General features: G+C 39.8%; 1 protein-coding gene across 5 annotated transcripts in view; it reads left to right on the top strand.

The window, feature by feature from the left end:
• Nucleotides 1-23299, top strand: part of TOR1AIP2 (torsin 1A interacting protein 2) — a 37149-nt gene that overhangs the window by 6493 nt on the left and 7357 nt on the right. For 2 of the 5 annotated variants that reach the window (XM_045297879.1, XM_045297880.1), the window contains 3 exons: nt 4518-4688; nt 16140-16320; nt 18256-18774. In XM_045297879.1, the coding sequence (XP_045153814.1) occupies nt 16287-16320; nt 18256-18774 (553 nt within the window). In that variant the 5' untranslated portion in view covers nt 4518-4688; nt 16140-16286. Of the gene's footprint in view, nt 1-4517; nt 7135-16139; nt 16321-17602; nt 17889-18255; nt 18775-23299 lie in introns of those variants that run through there. The other 3 variants (XM_045297881.1, XM_045297882.1, XM_045297883.1) reach the window with 3 other exon arrangements.

Raw genomic sequence — 23299 nt, 5'->3', positions numbered from 1 at the left:
GAGCTAGATGGCCGCTTGTTTACCTTCAAGCTTTTAAGACCCCAGACGCTATATCTTTTGATAGCAGGGCACCATCAGCTTTCTTCACCACATTTGCTTGTTCACCCGCTTTTGTCTTCAGTGGTTGTGTTGGGAAGGTGAACATCATAGAATGGTATTGGCTGCTTTTTATTAAAACTTTCATGACCAAATTTTTTTTTTTTTTTGATACTATGTGTTTCAGTAATGGAAGTCATGCTGAAATAAAGGGGACAAAGTTTTTTGAGGTAATATGGATTTTAATACAATTATATGAGACCCGTATATCCCAAGTGGAGTTTGATTGGGCGAGGCCAAATACTTAAAATTTATAGTCATTTAATATAATTTCTAGTTTAAAATATGGAACATTGCTAGATAAAAAGTAGTGTTGGTTACTAGCAGATCGTTACATCTGATTAAAGAAAGTGAAATTATTACAAGAGTGTAGGCTTTTTGGATATCTTACCAAAATGTGAAAAGGGGGAGTGAAGTGCTGAGGGTAGGTGTTCTTGATAGTAAACAGACTAGGAACTATTGAGCCTTGATGGTTCTGAACTGTTATAGGGTTACAGATTTTATTTGAACATCTTTCCTGGAAGAAAATGCACATGTGTACATAAAAATTTTTACATGGCAGCATTCACAGTGGCTGGAACCATGAACTTGAGAAAACAGTGAGAGTGAGGATGTTGGCCTGGGCAGCATGTGGGCCTGTTGTACTTCGGGCTGCTGTGATTTGGAGCTGATCTGATGGCTACTGGTGAGAGCAACTGTATACATACACATGGCTCTTAACTCAGAGAGGCTAGAAACTAATGACCAATAGCAAGAAACACCCCAAGCACTCAGATTGTTTTTCTCCTAATAATCCTTCTCCAATAAAAGGAACCAGGGCTCCATGGGGAAAAGGTTGCTTCCAGGGCAGATTAAAAAAGAGCTTCAAAAAGTTTGTGGAAAGCTGTAACTGAAAGATAAGGAATGTTTCTATGAACTTTGAAGCCCGTTATACACAATGAAGCTGAAGCATCCATTTGTACTAGGAGGCAAGTGCGCAGAAGCTTCTATGATGGGAACGGGAACGTCTCAAAGGAATACAAGAACCAAGGTGCTAGAGTTCCCAATGGCCATGGAACAATTCAAAGAATAATATGAATAATAAGGAATCTAGTACAACCCAAGTTATAAGATGACTATAAGTTGAAAAAGAAATTTAAACATAATTTCAAAGGATTCAGTACTCCCTCAAACCACTCCTGGATCTTTTTGTTTGTAAATGGAAAATTATGAGGGGTGATCTAATCCTTGCTCCCGCCCAATACATTGACACAATTGTGGAGCCTCCTGTAGCTTGGCAAACAGCTTGCACAATGGATTTTTCTTCAGATTGCAGTTACTGCTTCAGCAAGCTAACAAGAATGCAGGCTCTAGAACCAGTCTGTCTGGATTCAAATCTTGGTTTCTCTACAACTGCCTGTGACCTCAGGCAAATTGTATAACCTCTGTTTTCCTAACTCTGAAATGAGGATAATAATCCCCCCTTTGTTTTTTTTTGTTTTTAAGGGTTAAATGAGTTCATGTATGTGAAGTGAGGAGCTTTGAGTTACTAGGCCAAGGTTAGCATTCAGAATCACCAGAGGAAAGATGAGATTTTCCTCCTGGTCTTGGAAATTCACAGTGGCAGTTCTGTAGGGTCGGCATGAGTTGGAATTGGCTTGATGGAGTTTTGTTGTTGTTTTTTTTAGAATAGGTGAATGAAAGTGGCACTTAGTAAATATCTTTTGCTATTAACAGTAGTAGTGTTTCACAGACAGGATCATTGTACCCTTGATTACATCATCAGTGAGGTTCTCTGGTTCCACAGAGGCACCATGTGACGTAGCACTGTTCCTGCACACATATACGTTCCTTCATAAGTATGACTGGTTATTACTGTGGTGAATTGTTGGTTCTGCTTCACAAGAAACCCCCAACCTACTTTAATTGAGTTGATTCTTATTTATAGTGACTCTGAGGGTTTCTGAGACCTTGAGGTTAGCCGCCCAGTTCATATCCCAGAGCCTCCAAAAAGGGTCTACTAAATTCTACCATAGTTTACTTATATATTCTGTTTGCAAATTTTGGCTGGGTCTTTTTTGCTGTTACATGGGTTTACCACAATATTTTTATGCATGCTTTTATATACAAATGTTCAAGTTTCTCTAGGGTGTAAAATTGCAGGGTTTTAGGAAATGCTTGCTTTCAGCTTTACTAGGTAATGTAAAAGTGGCTGTACTAATGTCCTGTCCTATCATAAGATCATGAAGATTCAAGTTGCTCTTTAATTTTGCTATTTATCCATTAAGTATATTTATTGGACACTTTGTAGCAGTAATTAAGCTAGAAATGCCTGCTTCTCAGGGTGCTATTTTAGACAAACAGCTAAATAGTTATCAAATGGTAGTACGTATATGTGTTTTATAGAAAAAATAAAGGGGAAGGTGTGTTTCCTCATGGCTCTTAGAATAGCAGGGATTGAGTTTGAGGGACGGATAGGTAAGGGATGGCCCGGAAGTCCTGTGCTTCCTGTGGTGACTGACGTAAACAGATAGAGGACATGATGGGATGGTTTTCAAACTTTTAAGCAGAGAGTAGTGAAGCTGAGAATTTTGGGTGGAGGGAGGTTAGCAATCTTCAGGAATACTTCTGGGCCCCACCTTAGCAGTGAGGATGAGAAATGAGTGAGGAAGCTAGTGATGAGATATTATTGTGAACACTTAGTCTCTGGGGCCTCCTTTTGATCCCTACCCTTGGCTGCATAGAGGAGCATGGGCAGGAGTGGTCTTATCTAGAACATACAAACATTGGAATTCTCTTGATTCCCGGATGCCTGGGGGCCCTGGTGCTTGCTTGACTCAGCTTTGGAGAAGTGAAGGTTGGGGAAGTGTGGACTTAAACTGTGAGCGCTTGGAACTCTGCTGCTTCTTCTTGACGCCTTCCATGGAGATGAGGAGCCCCAAGAAGGGTGCTTTTGCCTACAGCACATCTAACCCCCATTGTCAGACTTGTTGGTATTTGCCTGCCTGGCGGATGTGAAATGTTATATAGCTGTGGTTTTAATTTTCCCTGAGAATTCACTTTTTTTTTTTTTGAGAATTCACTTTTTAAAAAATCCACTTTTTAATGTCAGACTTAGCCCCATACTAATCTCTTTTTTCATGAGCTTCAAGACTATGTCGTTTTATTCATTGCCTATCTGTACCATGACAATCACCCAAGATTTCATAATTCAACAACTGAAACTGATGGCTGTGGTCAACAGAGATGCAGGGGAATTTGCTATGCCCAGTGCCTTTGCCAAGTGTGAAGTGGAGCCAGGATCATCCCTACTGTGTGTCCACTCTGAGGAGCTGAATTGCAGCTAAATTCGTCCAGGCATTATTACCTAACCTCAAATTCCCTCTCAGTGTCCACACTGGCTGTCTCATTCTCCTCTTCTGGGGTACCCAGCAAACCTACAGGTGATACTGTCAGAGGCTCTTTCAAAATTTTTCATTTTGAAATCTCAGAATGCTTTGGCTGACCACAACGAAGAATGTTACTTCCTCTGCTTTTCAGGCCAAATCTTTATTTTTAATAAAAGTTAAAATGGTTTTTTTTTTTGTTATTCAGGCCAAATCTTTATACAGTTTAAAACTCACCCTTCCCCAGTGTTTCTTAGTACTCTAGGTTCAAGCCCTAAATTCTCAACAAAAGAAAGCAGAGGAGAAAGGCAGGATACACATTGTGTTCTGATAAACTGTGGCATGCCCTCTAGTATTCTAAAAGTTCCACTAACCCACCTTACTTATATGTTATATTCAGTGTCATGGAGGAGTACAAAGACGATTGAGCACTTAAAAATTTCAAGCATTTCCTTGAGTAGCCCAGGACTACTGCCTTACTTGTCCTTTATAAACTTCCAATCGTGTAGCAATGAGACCTTCCTTTCTGGGGTTCTTTATCCTTTCAAAAGGATTTCAAATAACTTTGTGTGGTTAGCCATTAATAAGTTATCTAATCTTTTTGTAAGCTTTTCACCTGGATGGGTTCAAGCTTACTTTTGAAAGTCTTAATATCTCCGTCATTCTCCTACCCTGGGAATAAAACTGCATATAGTACTTAGTTCTCAAAAGATGTATAAAAGGAATCTCAAAAGTTTTACCAGGTTAAACTTGGTTTACATAGACCATAGAATTCCCAAAATGTAAAAAGCAGTAGAAAGAAGGATGTAGTCCTAAAAAATGTGCTAGTGCTATTAGTACAAATCTTAAATGAATGCAAACCCTCCCTGATACCCATATAAGCATAACTCCCAGCAGGTAAATTGATTTGAATCCATGTTAAATTCCCACGGAGAGATTCAAGAAACAAGTTCTTGTCCACCTTGATTGATCCAAATGATTTCCAAATGCATGTTTGTAATAATACTGTGAATACCTATCAAATCCATGAGTCGTCTGAAGTTTTATCATTTACAGGTGTGTGAAGCATCCTTAGACTCTCCAACCAACTCACATCAACTACTGCTGCTTATTGGGTTCTGTTAAGATTCCCTCAAGATTTCATTGGATCCACGCTCAAGAGTGCCTGCCCTACCAGGTTTATTTGACCTTCCTTCAGTGCTAAAGCGCCAACGCCTTCAGACTTGGGTACGTGTATTACAACGGCAAGCGTGCCAGCACCAACAAAAGATTCGTTGGACCCATCAGTTCCTCTGTTGCACCAAGTAGCTATATTAACCTTCCCAACAAAGCAGAGTAAGCCAAGTGTCTCTCTTTAACAGCACCACCAACTGATAACGTGCAAGGAAGACTAATTTGTACTAGAACCCTGTGTTTTCTTGAGAAGCTGGGATTTGAAGGATCCTCTGAGATCTTTGACTGATAACATAGTAGACTGCATCGGGTCCTTGAGTGCAGAGACTGAATGACAGTTGAGTGGAAAATAGACAACGAAATCCTGAAGAATTGCACAGAGGTGCAAGCCAAAGTTGACTTTCCTAAATTACTGTGGGTTGAACTGAGAAATTGCTAAACCAAACCTGTAACAGGCCTGGCTGTTTGGGTGTCCCTTTACCATTGGGTCCTGCTATTACTTGGCTTCCTTCGTATTGTCTCTCTAGGCCCAGATGTTCGCAGATAATTCACACTGCCCTGACTGTGGACAGCAGTGGTTCCCTAGTTTAGAACTAGGCCACTGGTTGTATCAAACCGAACTTATTGAAAATGAATGTTACCAAGTCTTTTTAGACCGGATTAACAGAGCTGATTATTGCCCTGAGTGTTACCCTGATAATCCTACCAATAGAAGCCTTGTTCTTCCTTGGTCTTTTCCACTTGAATGGGCTCCCCAGAACCTCTCTAGGTGGACTTTTGAAAAAGCTTGCCACCCATTTCTTCTAGGTCCACCCCTGGTTAGGAAAAGGATCCATGACTCCAGAGTAGCTGGTTTTAACCCTGCTCTACAGCTAGTCTTGAGCAGAACAGACAAAACCTTAAACAAAAAACTTGGCCAAAGCAAGTAACTTTAGTTACAAGTCTAGAGGCTTTTGTGTTAGTACCCTAGGGTAGATGGGAAACGACTCACTTCTGCCACACTGCCACTACTTTGAATATGCTTCCCTGGCTTAGGCATATTTTATTCAGCACAAATTCAGTATTTCAGCTAGACTGCTCATCTAAAACCAAACAAATCCTGCCCCCCAAGGTGATAGGAGGCCAACCTCCTGAAAAGTTCCACATCCTAATTATTATCATGTGACAAGATTAGTCCTAGAGGAGAGGCTCCACAGTGGTAGGCCCAGGGCTAATTTGGGGGGAATAATAGCTTCACTGTAGTTGGACCTAGATTATTCCAGTAAAACAACTAAACATTATGCACTTTCATTAAGAAGTTCCGTTCTGAATCTACTCTCGTAGAGATTGATTAGTGATGATGATGGTAATATATGTATGTACATCTCCTGAACACACATACCATATATTCATATATTCCTCATATTCATTGTTTACTCTGCGCCATCTTCGATATGGCTGTCTTAATTGATAACTACTCATAGAGAAATCACAGTTTATCAAGCAGCACCTACACAGGTTACACAAAAACAGGAACTTAATTGACCCTTTACAAGCAAAGACTTGTTCCTGGAAATGGGGAAGTACCTGTACCATACATACTATTAACAGTCTAGGAGAATCCTCTGTCTTAGAACTAAGAAGGTCTAGTTGGCTTTAACCACTTCTGGCCTTCAGGGATTAATCTATCACAGAACTGGAATTGAGGTTTAGCAAATTAGAGCAGGCTACTTAAAACATCTCAGAGGCCACTGAACAATATCAGAAGTAAAGGAAAGGTGGTTCAGTGCTTGTGTATCAGCTCAACAATGTTATCAAGGACCCAGGTTCTTCCTGTTCTTCCCCTCTGAGGTCCGTATGTTGGCTTTTTGTTCTATTGTTCCCTCATGAGGCTAAAAATAGGCCTTGTTGCTGCTTCAGATATTTCAACCCCAATAAAAGGCTGGAATTAGGGGACAAATGGTTTTCTCCTTTAAAGTTTTTCATCCCTTTATTTGAGAAGAAAATCTTTGACTGAAGCCCCTAGCAAATGTCTTCTTACATCTCACCAGTCAGTGCTGGTTCAAAGGGAGTCTGGGAAAGCCTGGCCAAGGGGATGGGTTGGTATTACCTGGGCAGGACATAGCCACCCTCCCCTTCAAATAAAATGAGGAAGATGGAAGTGTGGGGAATTGATGGTTGTTGGTACGTGTGATGAAACTTAAGTTTATCTGTTAGTTTGTATAAAATAATGTACTCTGCATCTTTCCTGTATTTACTTTTATGTCTATCACGATGGAGGTTTCCTCATTCTATTGCTAATAAACTGTGTGAACGAAATGGAGTGAAGACTAGTTAGTTTATCATTGACCCTCGATTCAAAATTCCTCAGCAGCTCATCTGAGAAAGTGAACATTTGGAAATAGTGCTTTTGAACATGGTATTCTGATCATATTATTGTCTCCTTAAAACTCCCCAGTTGTTAGGGGATGTTTGTGTTATGGGACCACAATCAATAAAAGTTGCTTTGGCTTTGTTTTAATTTATCTCATTAAAACTACGCCACGAGGTTCCCTCATTTAAATTGTAAAGACAAATTCCGGAGCATATGTGCCAATTTTAATAAAGAACAGTTTGTTCGACATGAACCTTTCCTGATCTACCATTGAAGCTTTCATTCCTTAGGCTTCTTTTGGTGCCTAGAAGTTTGTTTTTTATACATCGTGCCTCAGCAGAGTCTTAGGGAGATGGTTTATTTTGAGAAACAGTAGCAGTACACCCAAGGTGTTTAACTATCTGGCTTCAAAAAGGATGTGTCCTGAGTTGGTGACACGGCAAGGTAGTGATACTTATTGCACTTTACTTTGCTAATGACCTAAAGAAGTCTCATGGTGTCAAACTGAAGGTCATCGCTGATAGGTCAAACTTTTTTTCATTAATTAAAATAGATGACGTTCATAGCTACCTCATAAAATATTTTGTTTGATGTTACTGTGAGCTACGGGTGTATTTGTCATGAGCAATAAATTAAAAATAAAGATTTTTTTAATATTTTCAAACTTGATTTTTCTCTCACCCGTTAAACTCTTTAAGAAATCACATCGTGGTAAAGTTTATAAAATTATGCAAAGGAGAAAAGTTTAGAAAACTTTGCAGCTTTTTAACTTAAGTCTTTAGTATGATGTCACGATTTAAAACATTGTAGAGCATTTTAGAATAAATGCACTGCCATTGAGTCAATTCTGACTACCTTGTATAGGGTTTCTAAGGCATAATTCTCCCTTGAGTAGCTGGTAGGTTTGAATCTCTGCCTTTGTGGATAGCAGTCCAACAATGACTCAACAGTGCCACAAGGATTCCTCATTTTAAACTAGGTGGTTTGAATAGTGAATTTTATAATGAAATAGAAGTGTTTTGCAGAAATTAAGTCTTAAGGACAAATGACCTGGGAGGTCATCCAGTATTCTAGATGGCTGAGCCACATCAGTTTACTTCCTCAGTGTTCCCATTTCTAAGATTACCGTCATGACTAATAGCCTGTTATTTGGGGAGAATGCTGGGAGTGAAACAGTTACTGGAGCCCTGCTGGAGCAACTGGGAAGAAGATTAATGCACTGCCAAGGTGGATGTGTTTGGATTGAGATTCCTCTCCAAGAGATAGGAGAAGGAAGCCCAGCAGGCAGACAGGCAAAAAAAGATATGAAGAGCATGTGGCACTCAAGTTATAGCTATCCCTAAATGTGCGATGAGCATGCCTTCCACTTCTCCAGTCTCCCTGACAGCCCTTGAGTCTCCATGGAATCTTGGGAATGCAGCTTGAGAACTGCTTGCTATAGAGGAGAAATAATGACCTTGGAGTCAGCTGACTGACTTAGGTTTGTATCCCAAATCTGACAGTATTAAATGACCGCCGGGCATTTTCACCTGTCTGTGTCAGTTTCTTCATTTGTGAAAGAGATATTATTATACTGCCCTCCCTCATTACTGTTTGGGGTTTGAATGTGATTGCCACATATACCAAGCATATATCATACAGAGCATTGCAGAGAACAAGACAGAACTAGGGTACACATTGTAGAAGAATGATGAAAGCCAATTTCTGCATTACCAAAAACGTAGGAAAGCCCTTCTAGTCAAGGATAAAATTGGCTTTGGGACTGAGATTGAACCTGTTGCTACTCGGATGGTCTTGGGTGTGAAATGGAGAGATCTGGAGGGATGAATGACTCCTTGTCACATTTGGGGGACCTTGGTTATAATTATAAACCATAAAGGAATTAATATCATCTGAGAATTCCCACACATCTGACCCAGGCAGATTCTGAAAAGTTGAAGGACTTATCCATCCAGAACATATGGGTTAAAGGCATAATTCAAACCTAGATTCAAGCACTCCAGATTTGGGGCACTTTGCAGTCTGTTCCTTATGAGCTAAAAGTCACTTCTATCTAGCCAGACTACCTTATTTCAGATCTTGCCTCTGCCACTCACTGGTGGCATGCTCTTGAGTAAGGTTATTAACCTCAGCTTCTTCATTTGTAAAATTACTAGAAATTTTAATAGTATACACTCTTTTTTGTTTGTTTTTGTTTTGGAATAATGACATCTTTATTTGGTAAGAATGTAGTCAATATTAAATCATCTCTGTTTCTGGTTTTGTACAACGTGTTTTCTTGCTTATTTTGCTAAAAAGTTGAATCAGTGCTCATTTCAAGAACGACGTTTAAATTATCCAGCGAGAACGTACTAAGGTACTACCACTTGAAAAATCAAATACAAAAGCTTTAATTATCCATTTGTTCAGTTCAACATTGTGGGGGATGGAAGAGGCACGGTATCTGCTTTCACGGTAGTTTCATTTGCAAATATGGATGGGTGTCATAGAGTGCTAACAAGTCAACAATCAATAAAGACATTTCTCTAAGAACCAGGCATTTGAAGCAATTGATAAGAGACTAAGGAAAGTTCGATTCTTTTGATAAGTTAAATTGTAACTATTTTATACAATGGTTTGTGAAATGAGAATATTTGGGTGTGGTACTATAACAAGTGTGGCGCACTTTCCAGCATGCTTTTACTATGCTCTCATCTGTCATAGGATTCCTATGAATCATAATCGACTCCAGGGCAGAGGGGACTATACCCAGAATAGGCATTCTTGTGAATTAATGAAGGAATTGTATACAGGCATTCCTTCAAGATAGGGTGGGTTTGTTTCAGACCAGTGCAATAAAGGTCATAGAGCAATAAACTGAACCACGTGAATTTTTTTTTAAGATTGTTGTAAGAATTCCACTAGTCACTCACTATACAAGGTGCTTTGCTGCCTGGCCGAGAGAAGGCACTCAATAAACTTTATTGTGTATGTTTTATTTTTTGTTTGTTGTGGTCTCAAAAGCATGCTTGCCAATTGCTTGATAGCTGAGATATCTTCTGTTTATCTCTGGAGCCTAAAATGACATCACTAATTAAAGTTTAAACTTTTTTTTTAAATGGGGGCTGGTGAGTGGGCATGACTTATTGGACCCAGACTACCATACCCTTATCATGATGGTATTTTTAGACCAAACTACCATTCTGGCAAGGCTGATTCTCTTGTTCTTGGCTGCTACATTTCTACACTCCTTTTTTTGTTTTGTTTTTAATCTTAGTGTTGCACATCCAGTGCTTCCTGATACCTGCTCCTCTCTGCCCCTCCCCACTTCCTTCACCATGGTCCCTAGAGGAAGACTAGAAGTAGTCAGGATGGGTGAGAGCCTGCTAACTCTCCAAACCCCATTTTTCTTCTCATAGTGGCTTTGCCTACTCCTTGTTCCTCCCAGCTGGCTGAAGTGTGCCTGTAGTATAAGTCCATTGTGTGTGAGCTTAGAGTTACTGTTAGACATTTGCTTTTCATACTTTTTCCTAACAAAGCTAGTGTTTTCAGGTTTGTTTTCTTAATGTGAACTATGTCAAACGTACAAAAAAAAATTACAGAGCAAATGCATAACAAATGGATGTGTACCCAAATCTAAAACACCTTGACGACACATTTACTTCACCTCTTTTTCCTCCCTCCCCAGAGCTAAACACTAACTAGAAATTGATGTTTCCTTCCCACTCGTGCATACTTTTATTACATGCTTTCATACATGTAAACATATACAAGGCATCTAATTAAGAAGAATTGAACACTTTCAAATATTCATTGTTAAGTAACACAAGACCAAAATATACGTTGATTTGTAGAGTTACCTTTACATTGTCCAAGTTTGTATGTTGTACTCCACTTAACTTGATTGTGTGACAAGTACCATTCAGTGTGCCAGACAGTGAACGCCAACCAGCCTGTTGTGAAGTGCCCAGCATTAACCCAGTGGACAGAAAGGGTGCAACTTAACCTGGCACTGGGCATCTTGTGTGCACAGGGAGCAGGGAGGGCAAGCCTGTTCATCTCTTGTGAAGTCTCAGGAAGTTGAAACTGAGTCAGGCAGCCAGCCCTCTGCCTGCCATCTGGTACACATTTCATGTATCTATTATGTTCCACAAATGTAAGGAGAATAAAACAGTATTCACTGGGTTTTCAAGCTCTAATGAAGACCGTTAAAGTAAAACCAGTAATACACGTCTTGCTGCCATCCTCAGGGTCACCGAGAAGTGGAGGTGACCGATAATGGTGAGACATGTAAGTGGGAAATGAGCTGCCATAGCTTCCACATGTAGGGGCACTACAAATCGAACTTGGTTCTCACTTGGAGGCAGTGACTTTTGTGCTAAATGAAGCATGCACGTTCCATTTTGCAAAAGCATCATAGGTATTGTATTTCAGAGATCTAGTGAATGAATTTTTCTCTCACCATAAAGTGCCTCTTCACTACATTAGCCCAGAGGTGGTGGTGGTTTGTTTGTTTTTTTAATTTTATTGGGGGCTCATACAGCTCTTACCACAATCCATACATCCATTGTGTCAAGCACATTTATACATATTTTGCTATCATTTTCAAAATATTTTCTTTATACCTGAGCCCTTGATATCAGCTCTTCATTCCCATCCCCCACCCCCATGAACCCTTGATGATTTATAATTTTTTTTTCATGCTTTACATTGAACTCTTTCCCTTCACCCACTTTTCTGTTGTCCATCCCCCTGGGAGGGGGTTATATGTAGATCACTGTGATTGGTTCCCCCTTTGTCCCCCAACCTTACCCTCCCCTCCTGGTATTGCTACTCTCATTATTGGCCTGAGGGGGGTTATCTGTCCTGTATTCCCTGTGTTTCCAGCTCTTATCTCTACCAGTGTACATGCGCTGGTCTAGCCAGATTTATAAGGTAGAATTGGGGTCATGATAGTGGAGGGGAGCATTAAAGAACTAGAGGAAAGTTGTGTTTCATTGGTGCTATATTGCACCCTAACTGGCTCATCAATTCCTTGTGACCCTTTTGTAAGGGGATGTCCAATTGTCTACAGATGGGTTTTGGGTCCCCACTCCATACTCCCCCCCCTCATTCACATTGTATGATTTTTTTGTTCTGGGTCTTTGATGCCTGATACCTGATCCCATTGAGACCTCATGGTCACAGGCTGGTGTTCTTCCATGAGGACTTTGTTATTTCTCAGCTAGATGGCTGCTTGTTTATCTTCAAGCCTTTAAGACCCCACATGCTGTATCTTTTGATAGCCAGTCATCATCAGCTTTCTTCACCACATTTGCTTATGCACTCATTGTCTTCAGTGATCATGTCAGGAGAGTGAGCATCATGGAATGCCAGGTTATTCGAACAAAGTGTTCTTGCATTGAGGGAGTACTTGAGTAGAGGCTTAATGTCCATCTACTACCCTAATAACATATAAATATATGTACATAGATATATTTCCCTATTGTTATGTATAAATGTATTTACATATGTACATGCCTGTATTTAGACCTCTATAAATATTCTTTGCCTCCTAGTTCGTTCCTCTATTTCCTTTTACTTTCCTTTTGTCCCACTATCATCAGCTTTCATTCAGGTTTCAGTAATTCCTCTCGGTTACATTGCCCTTAATCAAGCCCTACCAGGCATCCTACGCCCTCCTTGCCTGCCATCAATTTTAGATCACTTGTTGTTCCCTTGTCCCTGGGTTTGTTAACACCCACTTCCTTTCCCCTGCCAACCCCCTCTTCCATGTCCTCCCCTTCCCATGTCCCCCATCCCCAACCATCAGTCCGTTGTTTTCTCCTCTGGATTGTTTATCCTGCCTATCTTATCTACATAGACATGCAGAGACAACAATAAGCACAAAAACAAGACAGCAAAAGAAAACAACCAAAAATTATGGACAAAAAAAAAAAAGAGAAAAGCCTATAAATAGTTCCAGGTCTGTTTGTTGACCTTTAGCAGTGTTGTCTGGTCAAGACATGGGGTGCCACACCCTGGCCCCAAAGTCTATTTTTGGTATTCCCATCGCACTTAATTGCTTTGCTCCCCTTGCTGCTGTGTTGCACACACCCTTAGCGTTTTGCCCCTGTGAGGTGGGGTCTGATTGCAAGTCAGAGGTTCTTAGTAAACGTATTTCCTAATGTGGGTAGGACATTCTGTTCAAGATTGCCCTCCTTCTCGAACAGTGGCCTCCAGATCTCCCAGATACCCCATCATGTGATTTCTTAACAGTCTTGAAGAAATAAATGCCATTTCAATGATGAACAGTGACTACAAAGGTCTGACTGAAATGGGCTGAAGGCTTGAGGTGTGCCTGGTGAGGGGAAAAGGGCATTGTGAACATTTGTAAGATGGTGTATCTGTGATGGTTCCTTTGCAGATTAGTTTTTGGTTGCAACCTAGTTACCATTGTATGGCAATTTTTTAGAGTGTTCAATTATGTTTGGGATAAAGTTTATTGAGGGCAATCTACATGAAACTAAAATGTACAGATGTTAAGTTTGATAACAACAGCAGCAGATATGTGCAGGTGAAATATTGCCTGGCTCAAAAAGTCCCCTGTGCACTTTTGCAATCAGTACCTCCTTCCCTCCAGTCATCAGCTTCCTGTCACCATACGTTAGTTAGTTTTGCCTGTTCTAGAACTTTAAATGAAATCGTTTGGGCATATAATCCTGTATGTCTGACTTCTCTCACGTATTTTAGGATTCATCCATTTTGTGGTCTGCATCAGTAATTGGTTCATTTTTATTCTTTTGCTTAAATTTTAAAAATTTCATATAGTATTTAAATTTTTTCAAATATATGCAGTTGTACTATACTTTGATAATTTTTTGAGATTTAGCTATATTGGTGTATGTCTGATTTATTCATTTTAGCTACTATCTAATACTACATTTTATAAGAATAAGCCATGATGTTGCAGTGAGTCGTTGACTGACAGTTCAAATCATTCCATGAGAGAGACAAGGCAGTGTGCATTGATAAAGATTTCGAGTCTCAGAAACCAAAGGAGTACCACTCAATCCTCTAAATCGGAATCCACTCAGTGGCCATGGGTTTGGATTAGAGTTATACTATGCATTCTTTTTATATTTTTCTAGAGCCCTTGTGGCACCATGAATTAAGCATTGTACTGCTAACCAAAGGTAGAGGTTCAAATCCAACTGCTTCATGGCAGAAAGATGTGGCTTCCTGTTTTTGTAGATTTACAGCTCTGGAAATCCCAAAGGGTTGTTCTCTGCCCCATAGTGTTGCCATGTCCAATACTCCATTATTTTCATGACCCTTAAGTTTGTAATGACTTAATACCTGGTATAAATAGCGTTCTCCCTTTACAATTCCCTCGCCTATTCTTGGCCCATTGTTCACCATGAATTTTAGGATCGGCTTGTCTGTTCCAAAAGAAGCAAACAACAAAAACAGTTTGCATTTTCTTTCAACTTGTGTTGAACTTATTAGGAGAGAGTTGACATTTAACAGTTTAAGTCTGACTGTGCATCACTATGAGATGCCTGATTTTAGTCCCCTTTTTATGTCTTTTGATAACATTTTATCTTTTTCTCTCAAAAGGTCTTTTAAAACCAGCCTTATTTTTGGGGTACAATCTACCATAAAATTCACTCCTCACATAATGTGTTGCGAATCTGCTGCTTGGCTAGGTACCGTGTAGTTTTATTAATAGCTTCTTAATTGTTAGTGTGAAGAGCACCTTTGTTTTCTAACATTTTTGTTATTGGTGCTTAGGCAGCATTTTATCCATCTTTTTCAGCCGGCAGGAAAACTATTTTTTTTCCTCCTCACTTTGGGACAGTTGGAGACTCTTTATCTTCTATCACGAATCCATATAGGATATGATGGTGATGAAAATAAAAGTTGGAAGTTTGATCCCAGGAGCTTGTAAAAGATAAAGGGGGAGACAGGAGGAACCCTCCAAGCCTGGGACACGGTCCTTCCCGGAACCTGCCCTACCATGCTCCCTCCTCTCCTGGCCTACATAAGCTCTGCATTCATCCGTACACTTTTAAACTATAATAGATTGTTTTCACGGTACACCAGGTACTGTGCAGGCATTTGGGAAGAAACATTGTCTTTTGTAATGGTGAGCAAACAGTGCCGCGAGAAAAACACTGCGGTTAGTGGATACCCTTTCCCCGGGCTACCGACAGCTGGGATACCTGACAAAAGTTCTTTTCACATATCGTTTAGTTGTGAATCCTCAAAGCAATCATTTTTATAGAAAGTAGAGGTTATGTGGTTTGCTAATAAAATGGGGTATTATTACAGTGGAGTGCTATGATCATTTAAAAAGCTAATTAGTTCTTGCTGTTGGGTCTACTCAGAGCAGAACAGAGACCAATTTGATAGTTCCCACCTGTGTGATTCCGTGAAGTCTTATAACCATGCTCACGCTCTCTTTCTGACTTGTGCTTCCTCTATTAGCATACGCTCACTGCTCCCCAGCTTCTTGCTCTTGTCAATTTGGAGATGATTAATTTTTCTGGCATTTACTTAGTTTCTGATTTTCAGTCTTTTTGTATAGTTTAAAGTAATTTTTACATTTTCAGGCATTACCCACACATTGTATAAAAGATGACTTTATTTTTTAAAATGCTGTAAGAAAAAAAGCAGTGATGTAACTCCAAATGTGTTATTTAAAAGTCGTTATTTTCCTAATATTTCAAGGTAGCCTTCGTGGTTGAGCTAAGCATTGTTTATGGTTAATGATAAATAAAATGTTCCGACAGACAGACTGAGAAAATTGCACAGGACAGAAATTGGCCACATAGGTAAATCTGCAGTTCTTATGTCAGCAATGACTGACATTTCTGTTCAGTGATAGAAACCTTTTTGCTTCAGTTTCAAACCTGTTTTCTCTAAGAGTCTGGTCACTTGGCACATACCTTCAGCCACACTGGAATGTATTAAGAGGTTATGGAATCTATGCAAGATTAACAGCCTGGACATTTTCTTCTTTAGTGTAGAAAATTTCAGCTGTTAATAGGCCAGATATTGGTGTGTAAGCCTCATGAATGCAGTTTTTCTTCACCAAAGAATTAGTAAATACTGCTCAAAACGAAACATTTAGTACATCTGAAATGGACATTTTCATCTTAAGTCATTGGGTTTTTTGCATTTTGTTTTAGTCACTGCCTGTATGCCTTATTGCCTGGGTCCATGGGAAGCATGAGTCTCTTGGGAGCTGGGACAAGAAGAAAACAAGACATCTTCGCCAGGAAAAGCAGACGCTAAGAGGGCATCTGAGATTTGAAGGCAGGGGTTAGAACACAGCCATGACCGACAGTGGACTCCGAGATCCTCCGGAGGGTAAGGCTGGTCCCGCAGTGCCGGGATTTGTGCTCCAGGAAACTAGAGTTGTGGTGGGAGAAAAATCTTTTGAGGACTAAAAGCGGAAAGCTTGAAGTAAAACTGAAACGAATTCATTTAATTTTGATTAGTTTGTGATTAATGGTTCATTATTTGTGATATTTACTGAATTTTACCATAACACCAGACCCTAATCATAATGTAAGGAATACTAATACTCTAGAGACTGCAGTAGGAAGGGTACTATAGTTTTGAGAGGAAAAAATGAAGTGCATATTTAAAATAAGTGGTAGACAGGTCTTCAAAGCTGTATTTATAATATTAAGATGTGTAGTGTGCTTTATCTCGAAGGGATCTTTGAATTATAGAAGATAAAATTAAAACTGTTCTTGCTATTTGCATGTATATGTTTTGAAATTGGCAAAATATGAAATAGATTCCTCAGAAGAGGAGAATATGTTTACTTGAGACCTTTAATTATGGAGGTTTTAAAATAAGCCAAATGTTCATGTATTTGGCTGTGCGTCATGGAAGACTGGGCAGCAGTGAGTTTGGGACAGGGTGATGAGCCTCCGTGCACCAGCATCTGACTCTTACAATCTAAAGGCCCACTGATTGTTGCTCTGGAGAAGTGGTCTGTGTATCTTGGCCATTAAGTCATCTGTAAATAGTTTATATCTCCTAGAGATCCTTTCTTAAAAGTATCTTTATCGTACTTAGAAAATAAATAGAAAATTATTCCTTAATAATAGTACCACATGTATAATCAGAATTCAGATTTTCTCCATTTTTTCCCCTTCTCTTGTTCTCTCCCTCTTTCTCCCTCCCTATCTCATTTAGGTTTGTCTCCGTCAGGTTCTAAACAAGGGCTCAGCCTGCAAGTTAGCTGGTGGAGCTCTTGGGCTGCTTGTCTTTGCTTTTAATTTTAGTGTAGGAACTTTCAGCTGTACACAAAGGCAGGGAAAGTGAGATGCACGCTGCCATGGACCCCTCAAAGAGCTTCAGCTCCCCGCCGCTCCTCATTGACCCTTTCTCACCTCAGTACACTGAAGCAAAATCTGGACATCATTAAAACTTGAGTGTTTATCTCTAAAAGTAACAATTGAAAAATAACCATAAAGATTAACCACACATAAAAGCACGAACATTAATTCTATAGTAGCAAATATCCAATATTCCTAATACCACAGTCAAATATCAGATCCTTCCTACTTATCTCATAAATGTTTTCTTCTTCTCATTGGTTTGTTAAAACTACATCTAAAAAAAACCCAAAACTACATATAAAAGACCCACACATCGCACTTCATTGGTAAGTCTCTACAACCTCTTAATTGACAGATTAAATCTCATTTTCTTCTCTCTCTTTCCCTATTTATTTTTATTCCTTGCCATTATTGAAAAACAAAGTCATTGTCCCTTGACTTTCTTGTGTCCTGGGTTTCGTGGTTCATACTCCCGGACACCATTTCATGCATTTCTCTATTATTCTAGTTCTTGGACACTAGCGGTCAGATCTAAAGACTACATTGGACTCAGATTCCGTTTCTGACACTCTTACATCGCAGGTGGGATAGAATATATGCTATGACATTGCATCAAGAGGTGTCTGGTTTCACTCGCTTCTGTAATAAGATTAATCAGTCTGCTTCATCCATTATAAAATTCCTCTTCAAATTAATACTTTTCGCTGCCATTGGTGATCATTACCTTAACCTATGATTTCATTAGTGAAGATGATATGATATATTGACAATAACCAACAGTTAGTTCTATCATTCAGAATTGTTTTGCACTCATGTTGTTAGAGTTATTAATATGATGTTTTGGAGAGTGTCTTGTGAATCACAACTCTGTATAAATATTGCTATTAATTAGGAGCCTTGTTAAAAACAGTGCTTTTCCACTGAAAATGACAATTTTTTATCTCAATAGATTCTCAAATGCATTTGGAAAATGTCCCAGCAGTCAGTTCTCAGGCACAGAAGACCACAGTCCCAGAGAGTGCCACCAAAGAAGCTCAGTCCCCAGGCCCTGCCTCTGGCCTTAACCAAGGTCCGCCTGGGATAGAGGAATTGGGTCCAGGGCGTGCAGACACAGGTGCTCAATCTGAAGGTCCAGATGACATGACGGATGGGAAACATCCAGAGGATGGAAGCAAGCAAGAGACCAACAGGAGTTCCCAGGATGGAGAGCAGGGGCACCACTTCCATCCAGGAAGTCCTGGGGAAAGACTCTTGGATCAAGATCCTAACCATTCTCCTGGTGACATGGTAGGAAGAGCAGGTGCACACCCAGGGAGTCATTCTGCAGCCCTCCCTGAGGAAGGGCGCATCAGCACCGCAGCTTCCCAGGAGCCACCAGCCCCAGACTCCCAGGATGCCCAGGGTTCTGGTGGTCCCAGCACAGGCCTGGAGAGCCAGGGAGCACTGAGGAGGCGGCTAGTGGCACCAGGTGAGAGGACCCACTGAATGTCAGGCCTGCTTTGTGTTGCTCTGTTGCTGAGAGAAGAGCAGAAGCCAAAGCCCTTCTTTCTTTCTGGGCGTCTAGTTTGCCTTTGTTTCCCAAGGTTAAGGGAAAATAGAACTTACGAGTTTACTTACTTATGTTCCTACTGAGAAGCAGGCGGCTTGTTATTCTGTGGCCTTGCATGGTTCCTGCTAATGTGTAAGGTATTTGCATGTGCCATAAAATGTAGCTGAGTGCAGTCTTAGTTGCTGCCCACAGGTTGTCTTAAGCCCAAGCCTAGAAAGCTGCTCTAGATTTCTTCACCCTCCACTCACTCACCAGTAACTCCTCGCTGTAACGAAATGTGTTCTCCCGGATTTGTGGTTCCTTAACTGCTGCAACTGGTGCCAGCCCCTCACCTTGTTTCCAGCTGGAGGACTGAGAAGAACCCTTGATCTCTGGAGGAGCATAAATACTACACTTTGGTTGTTTCTTACTTGCCTCTTGTTTTCTTCTGCTCCTTAATCTCTTGCTGTCTAATAGGCTTTCTAGAACCCACCTTTTTTCTTCCACACTGCCCTACTCCCTAATCTCTCCTTCCCACCCACTCTACAAGTCCCAATTCTAATTGAGTAAAACAAATTATAATCAAAATGATGTTTTATAGGTTAAGTATTATAATATGTGCACCATTGGTGTATTTCAGTGTGCAAACATTATTTGATTGCATTTTTTATAAAAACTGAGCCGTTTGTTGTATAGTCGCCCCTTTGATCTTAAAGATTTGCAGAGGCCATACCTGGTATAACAATTGGGTTATGTTTGCTTGGAGTTGCATCAAAGGTAGGAGAGTCAGGAATCTGAAGAGGAATTGGAATGCATTTCTAATGAGCTCATTGAATAAATGTATCCTTTTTCATTGAGACCAGGAGTGATGACACCAGATGGAATGTTTTTAATCTATGATTCTTTAAGAGTCCTGTTCAAACAAGGGGACATGAGGAACTGAATTTCAAGTTCTAGAATTTCTATCACCTGTATGTTAACAAATTATTCAAATTTATGCACCCACACCTACTATCAAAGATGAAGAAATTGAAGGTTTTTAACAATATCTACAATCAGAAATTGATAAAATGTACAGTCAAGATGCATTGATAATTGTTGAAGATGACAATGTGTAAGTTGGATATAAAGAAGTTGGAAAATGTGGACTTGATGATAGAAACTATGTTAGGGATCTCATGATAGAATTTTGACAGCCTAACAACTTACTCACTGCAAGTACCTTTATTCAACAACATGAAGGTATTCAATCCTACATCTGGACCTCATGGAATACATAGAAATCAAATCAACTACATTTGTTGAAAGAAACAAGGGAGAAGCTCAATTCCAGCCAGAATAGGACCTGAGGCTGAATGCAGAATAGATCATCACTTGCTTATATGTAAGTTCCACTTGCAGCTGAAGAAAAATAAAACTAGTCCATGAGAACCAAACTATGACCTTGAGTAAATCCTACCGGAATTTAGGACCATCTCAATAAGAGATTTGACACATTGAACAATAATGACGTAGATAAATTAGGGGATCATATCAGGAACATTATATAAGAATGCAAAAGATGATAAGAAAGAAAAGACTGGGACTAGATCATGATTGACATGTAACCCCCTCCCAGGGGGACTGACTGCAGAAAAGTGGGTGAAGGGAAACAGCAGTTAGTGTAAGACATGAAAAAAAAAAGATAAATTATCATGGGTTCACGAGGGTGGGAATGGGGGCAGGAATGAGCTGATAACAAGGATTCAAGTACAAGGAAAATGTTTTGAAAATGATGTTGGCAACAAATGCATGAATGTGCTGGACACGATGTGTGTATCGATTATATTAGCTGTAAGAGCACCTAATAAAATGATTAAAAAAAGAAGAAGAAAGAAAAGACCAAATGGATGTCAGAAGAGAGTCTGAAACTTTCTTCTGAATTTAGAGTGGATAAAGCGAATGGAAGAATGGAAGTAAAAGCTGAACAGAAGATTTCAAATAGTATCTCGAAAAGACAAAAGTAAAAGGATTGTAGTGAAAAGTGCAGACCTGTACATAGAAACCCAAAAGGGAACTGCAGGCTTGGCATTTCTCAAGGTGAAAGGACTGAAGAAAAAAGTCAAGCCTTAAACTGCAATGTTGAAGGATTCGATGGACAAAATTTGTAAAAAGCAGGAAATACAAAGGGATGATGAAAAGAATACACATAGATTTACTATAATAAATAGGATTGGCTCAAGATCAACCATTTCAGGAGGTATCTTATGATCAAGAATTGATAGAATTGCTGACATCAGATTGATCTTGGCCGAAACCCGATAATATCAGAAAAAGTGTTTATTTGTACTTCATTGACTATGTTTTATTCCTGACTATCCACTGTGTGGACTGACTTTGTTTTATCAACTATGCCATTTGTAAGAAATTACAGATGGCAAGTGAAGAATGAGAATTAACACGTATAGTACATAGACCAAGGGGCAGTTTTTACAACAAAGCAAGGGTATATGTTTGAACATTATGAGAAGTGCGCATCCATTGTATTCTTTTACACACTTGTTCAATTGTATGCTGAGGAAATAATCCACGAAGCTATACTATATGAAGAAGGATGCAGCATCTAGGTCTTAGGCAAACCCATAAGCAGCCTGTGGCTATGCGATGGTCAGCTTTGCTGGCCGAGAGTGAAGACGGCCTGAAGCACTGATGAGAACTGGACAGCACAGCTTTTGTTGAATTATAACTCAATATAAAGAAGACAAAAATCCTCACAGTTGAGCCAAGAAACAACACCACAATAGAGAAAAGATTGAAGTTGTTAGAGACTCATTCATTTTCACTTGTGTTCACAATCAGTGCCCATGGAGGCAGCAGTTGAGAAATCAGATGACACATCACATTGGACAAATCTATAGCAAAAGACCTGTACATTTAAAGCAATAAAAATCAGAAACACCTGCCCCTAGTCCTATTTCATGACCCAAGTCACCTCGCAGGCATTGGGAAGCTAGACAAGGATTAAGGATGACTTCCATTTGAATGATTGCATATTGAAAGTACCAAGGACTTTCTGGAGAACAAACAGATCTGTCTCGGAGAAGTACAGCAAGAATCCTCCTTGGAAGCAAGGATGATGAGACATTGACTTAGTCTTTTGGACATTTCATGAGGAAGGATCAATTCCTAAAGAAGACCATCAGATTTGATAAAGTCTAGCGGGACATCAACAAAGGAAAATGAAGTGGAGTGCTACTGTGCCTGCAACAGTGGGCTGAGCATAGCAACGTTGTGAGGACAGGCAGCGAGCAGTGCTTTCTGCTATTGTAGATGAGGTCACTGTGAGTCAGACCTACGTGACATCACTTAAAACAACAACATGGAATCTAGATTTTCTGGAGCTACTGTTGCTGGATGACCCTCTTAAATTATTGCTTGGGGTGATCTTTAAATACACCCAACGTGTCACCTGAAGTCCTCTTTAAACCAAATAGTTATTTTGTTTCCTTATAAAGAATGCTTACCTGAGGCATTTTCCTCTTAAGGAGCTAGCTGTAGAGAATCAAATTGACCACCATCTGTGCACTCTGAGTCATTTGGACTAAATGACCCCTTAGAACAGATTACAACTCTGCCTTAGGGTTTCTAAGACTAAATCTTTATTTGAGCAGACAGCATCATTTGTCTTCTTGGAATTACTAATGTCTTTGAACCATTGTCCTTGCAGTTAGTAGTAGCCTAACTCATAACTCCCTAGGTGCCTCCAGGACACCTTCAATTGACCACAACTACATCTGTAAAGCTGAGAGGGCAGTAGGTTAAAGTTAATGTTGGCGAAATCATTTGGGACAGGATAGAGAGAATGGTTGCACATCTCAAAGACTGTCACCAGTCTTACAGAATTAGACATGTAAAACATGTTGGATTGATGTCTCCAAGAAGCTTAAATGCTAGTAATATGTGTCCTACCAACCTTAATGGAAATTTCATTTCATTTTACTGTTGGGCTCAGGCTTCAGTGTCTGCTGTTCATGTAGCAGGGCCACTCACTCTGTACTTAGATAAGGAAAACACATACGGTATTGTTTAACTGTTCTCCGACTCTCAACTCTGACTACAATATTCTATCCCCCTTTCCACTGAAAACAGCCTTCCAGACGATGAAGAACTTTGTAATCCCTGGTTCTGGATCTCATAAAATACCTTTTCATTAGCATGCATAAAGAATCTGAGTTTCAAGTAGGCATTATCCCTCCATGGAAATTTTATTCAGCGTGTTACAATAAATAGATGTCAGCTATGTGCCTTTAAAAGTTTTTAAAATCCAGGTCCTGTCCTCAAGTTTGCTACCTACTTAGGAGAACTGGATTGAGTAATTTTGCAATTATATCACCTCTCACTTTAAGGTATGCACTTCAGGAGCCCTGGTCACGGTGTAGCGGTTATGTGGTCAGCCATGCGAGAGACTACCATTGCTCTTCAGGAG

This window comes from Echinops telfairi, unplaced genomic scaffold (genome assembly GCF_000313985.2).
Source record: "Echinops telfairi isolate 266 unplaced genomic scaffold, ASM31398v2 ScPeMD7_7424;HRSCAF=8462, whole genome shotgun sequence".
Classification (NCBI taxonomy): domain Eukaryota; kingdom Metazoa; phylum Chordata; class Mammalia; order Afrosoricida; family Tenrecidae; genus Echinops; species Echinops telfairi.
This window is presented reverse-complemented; position numbering and strand designations above follow the sequence as displayed.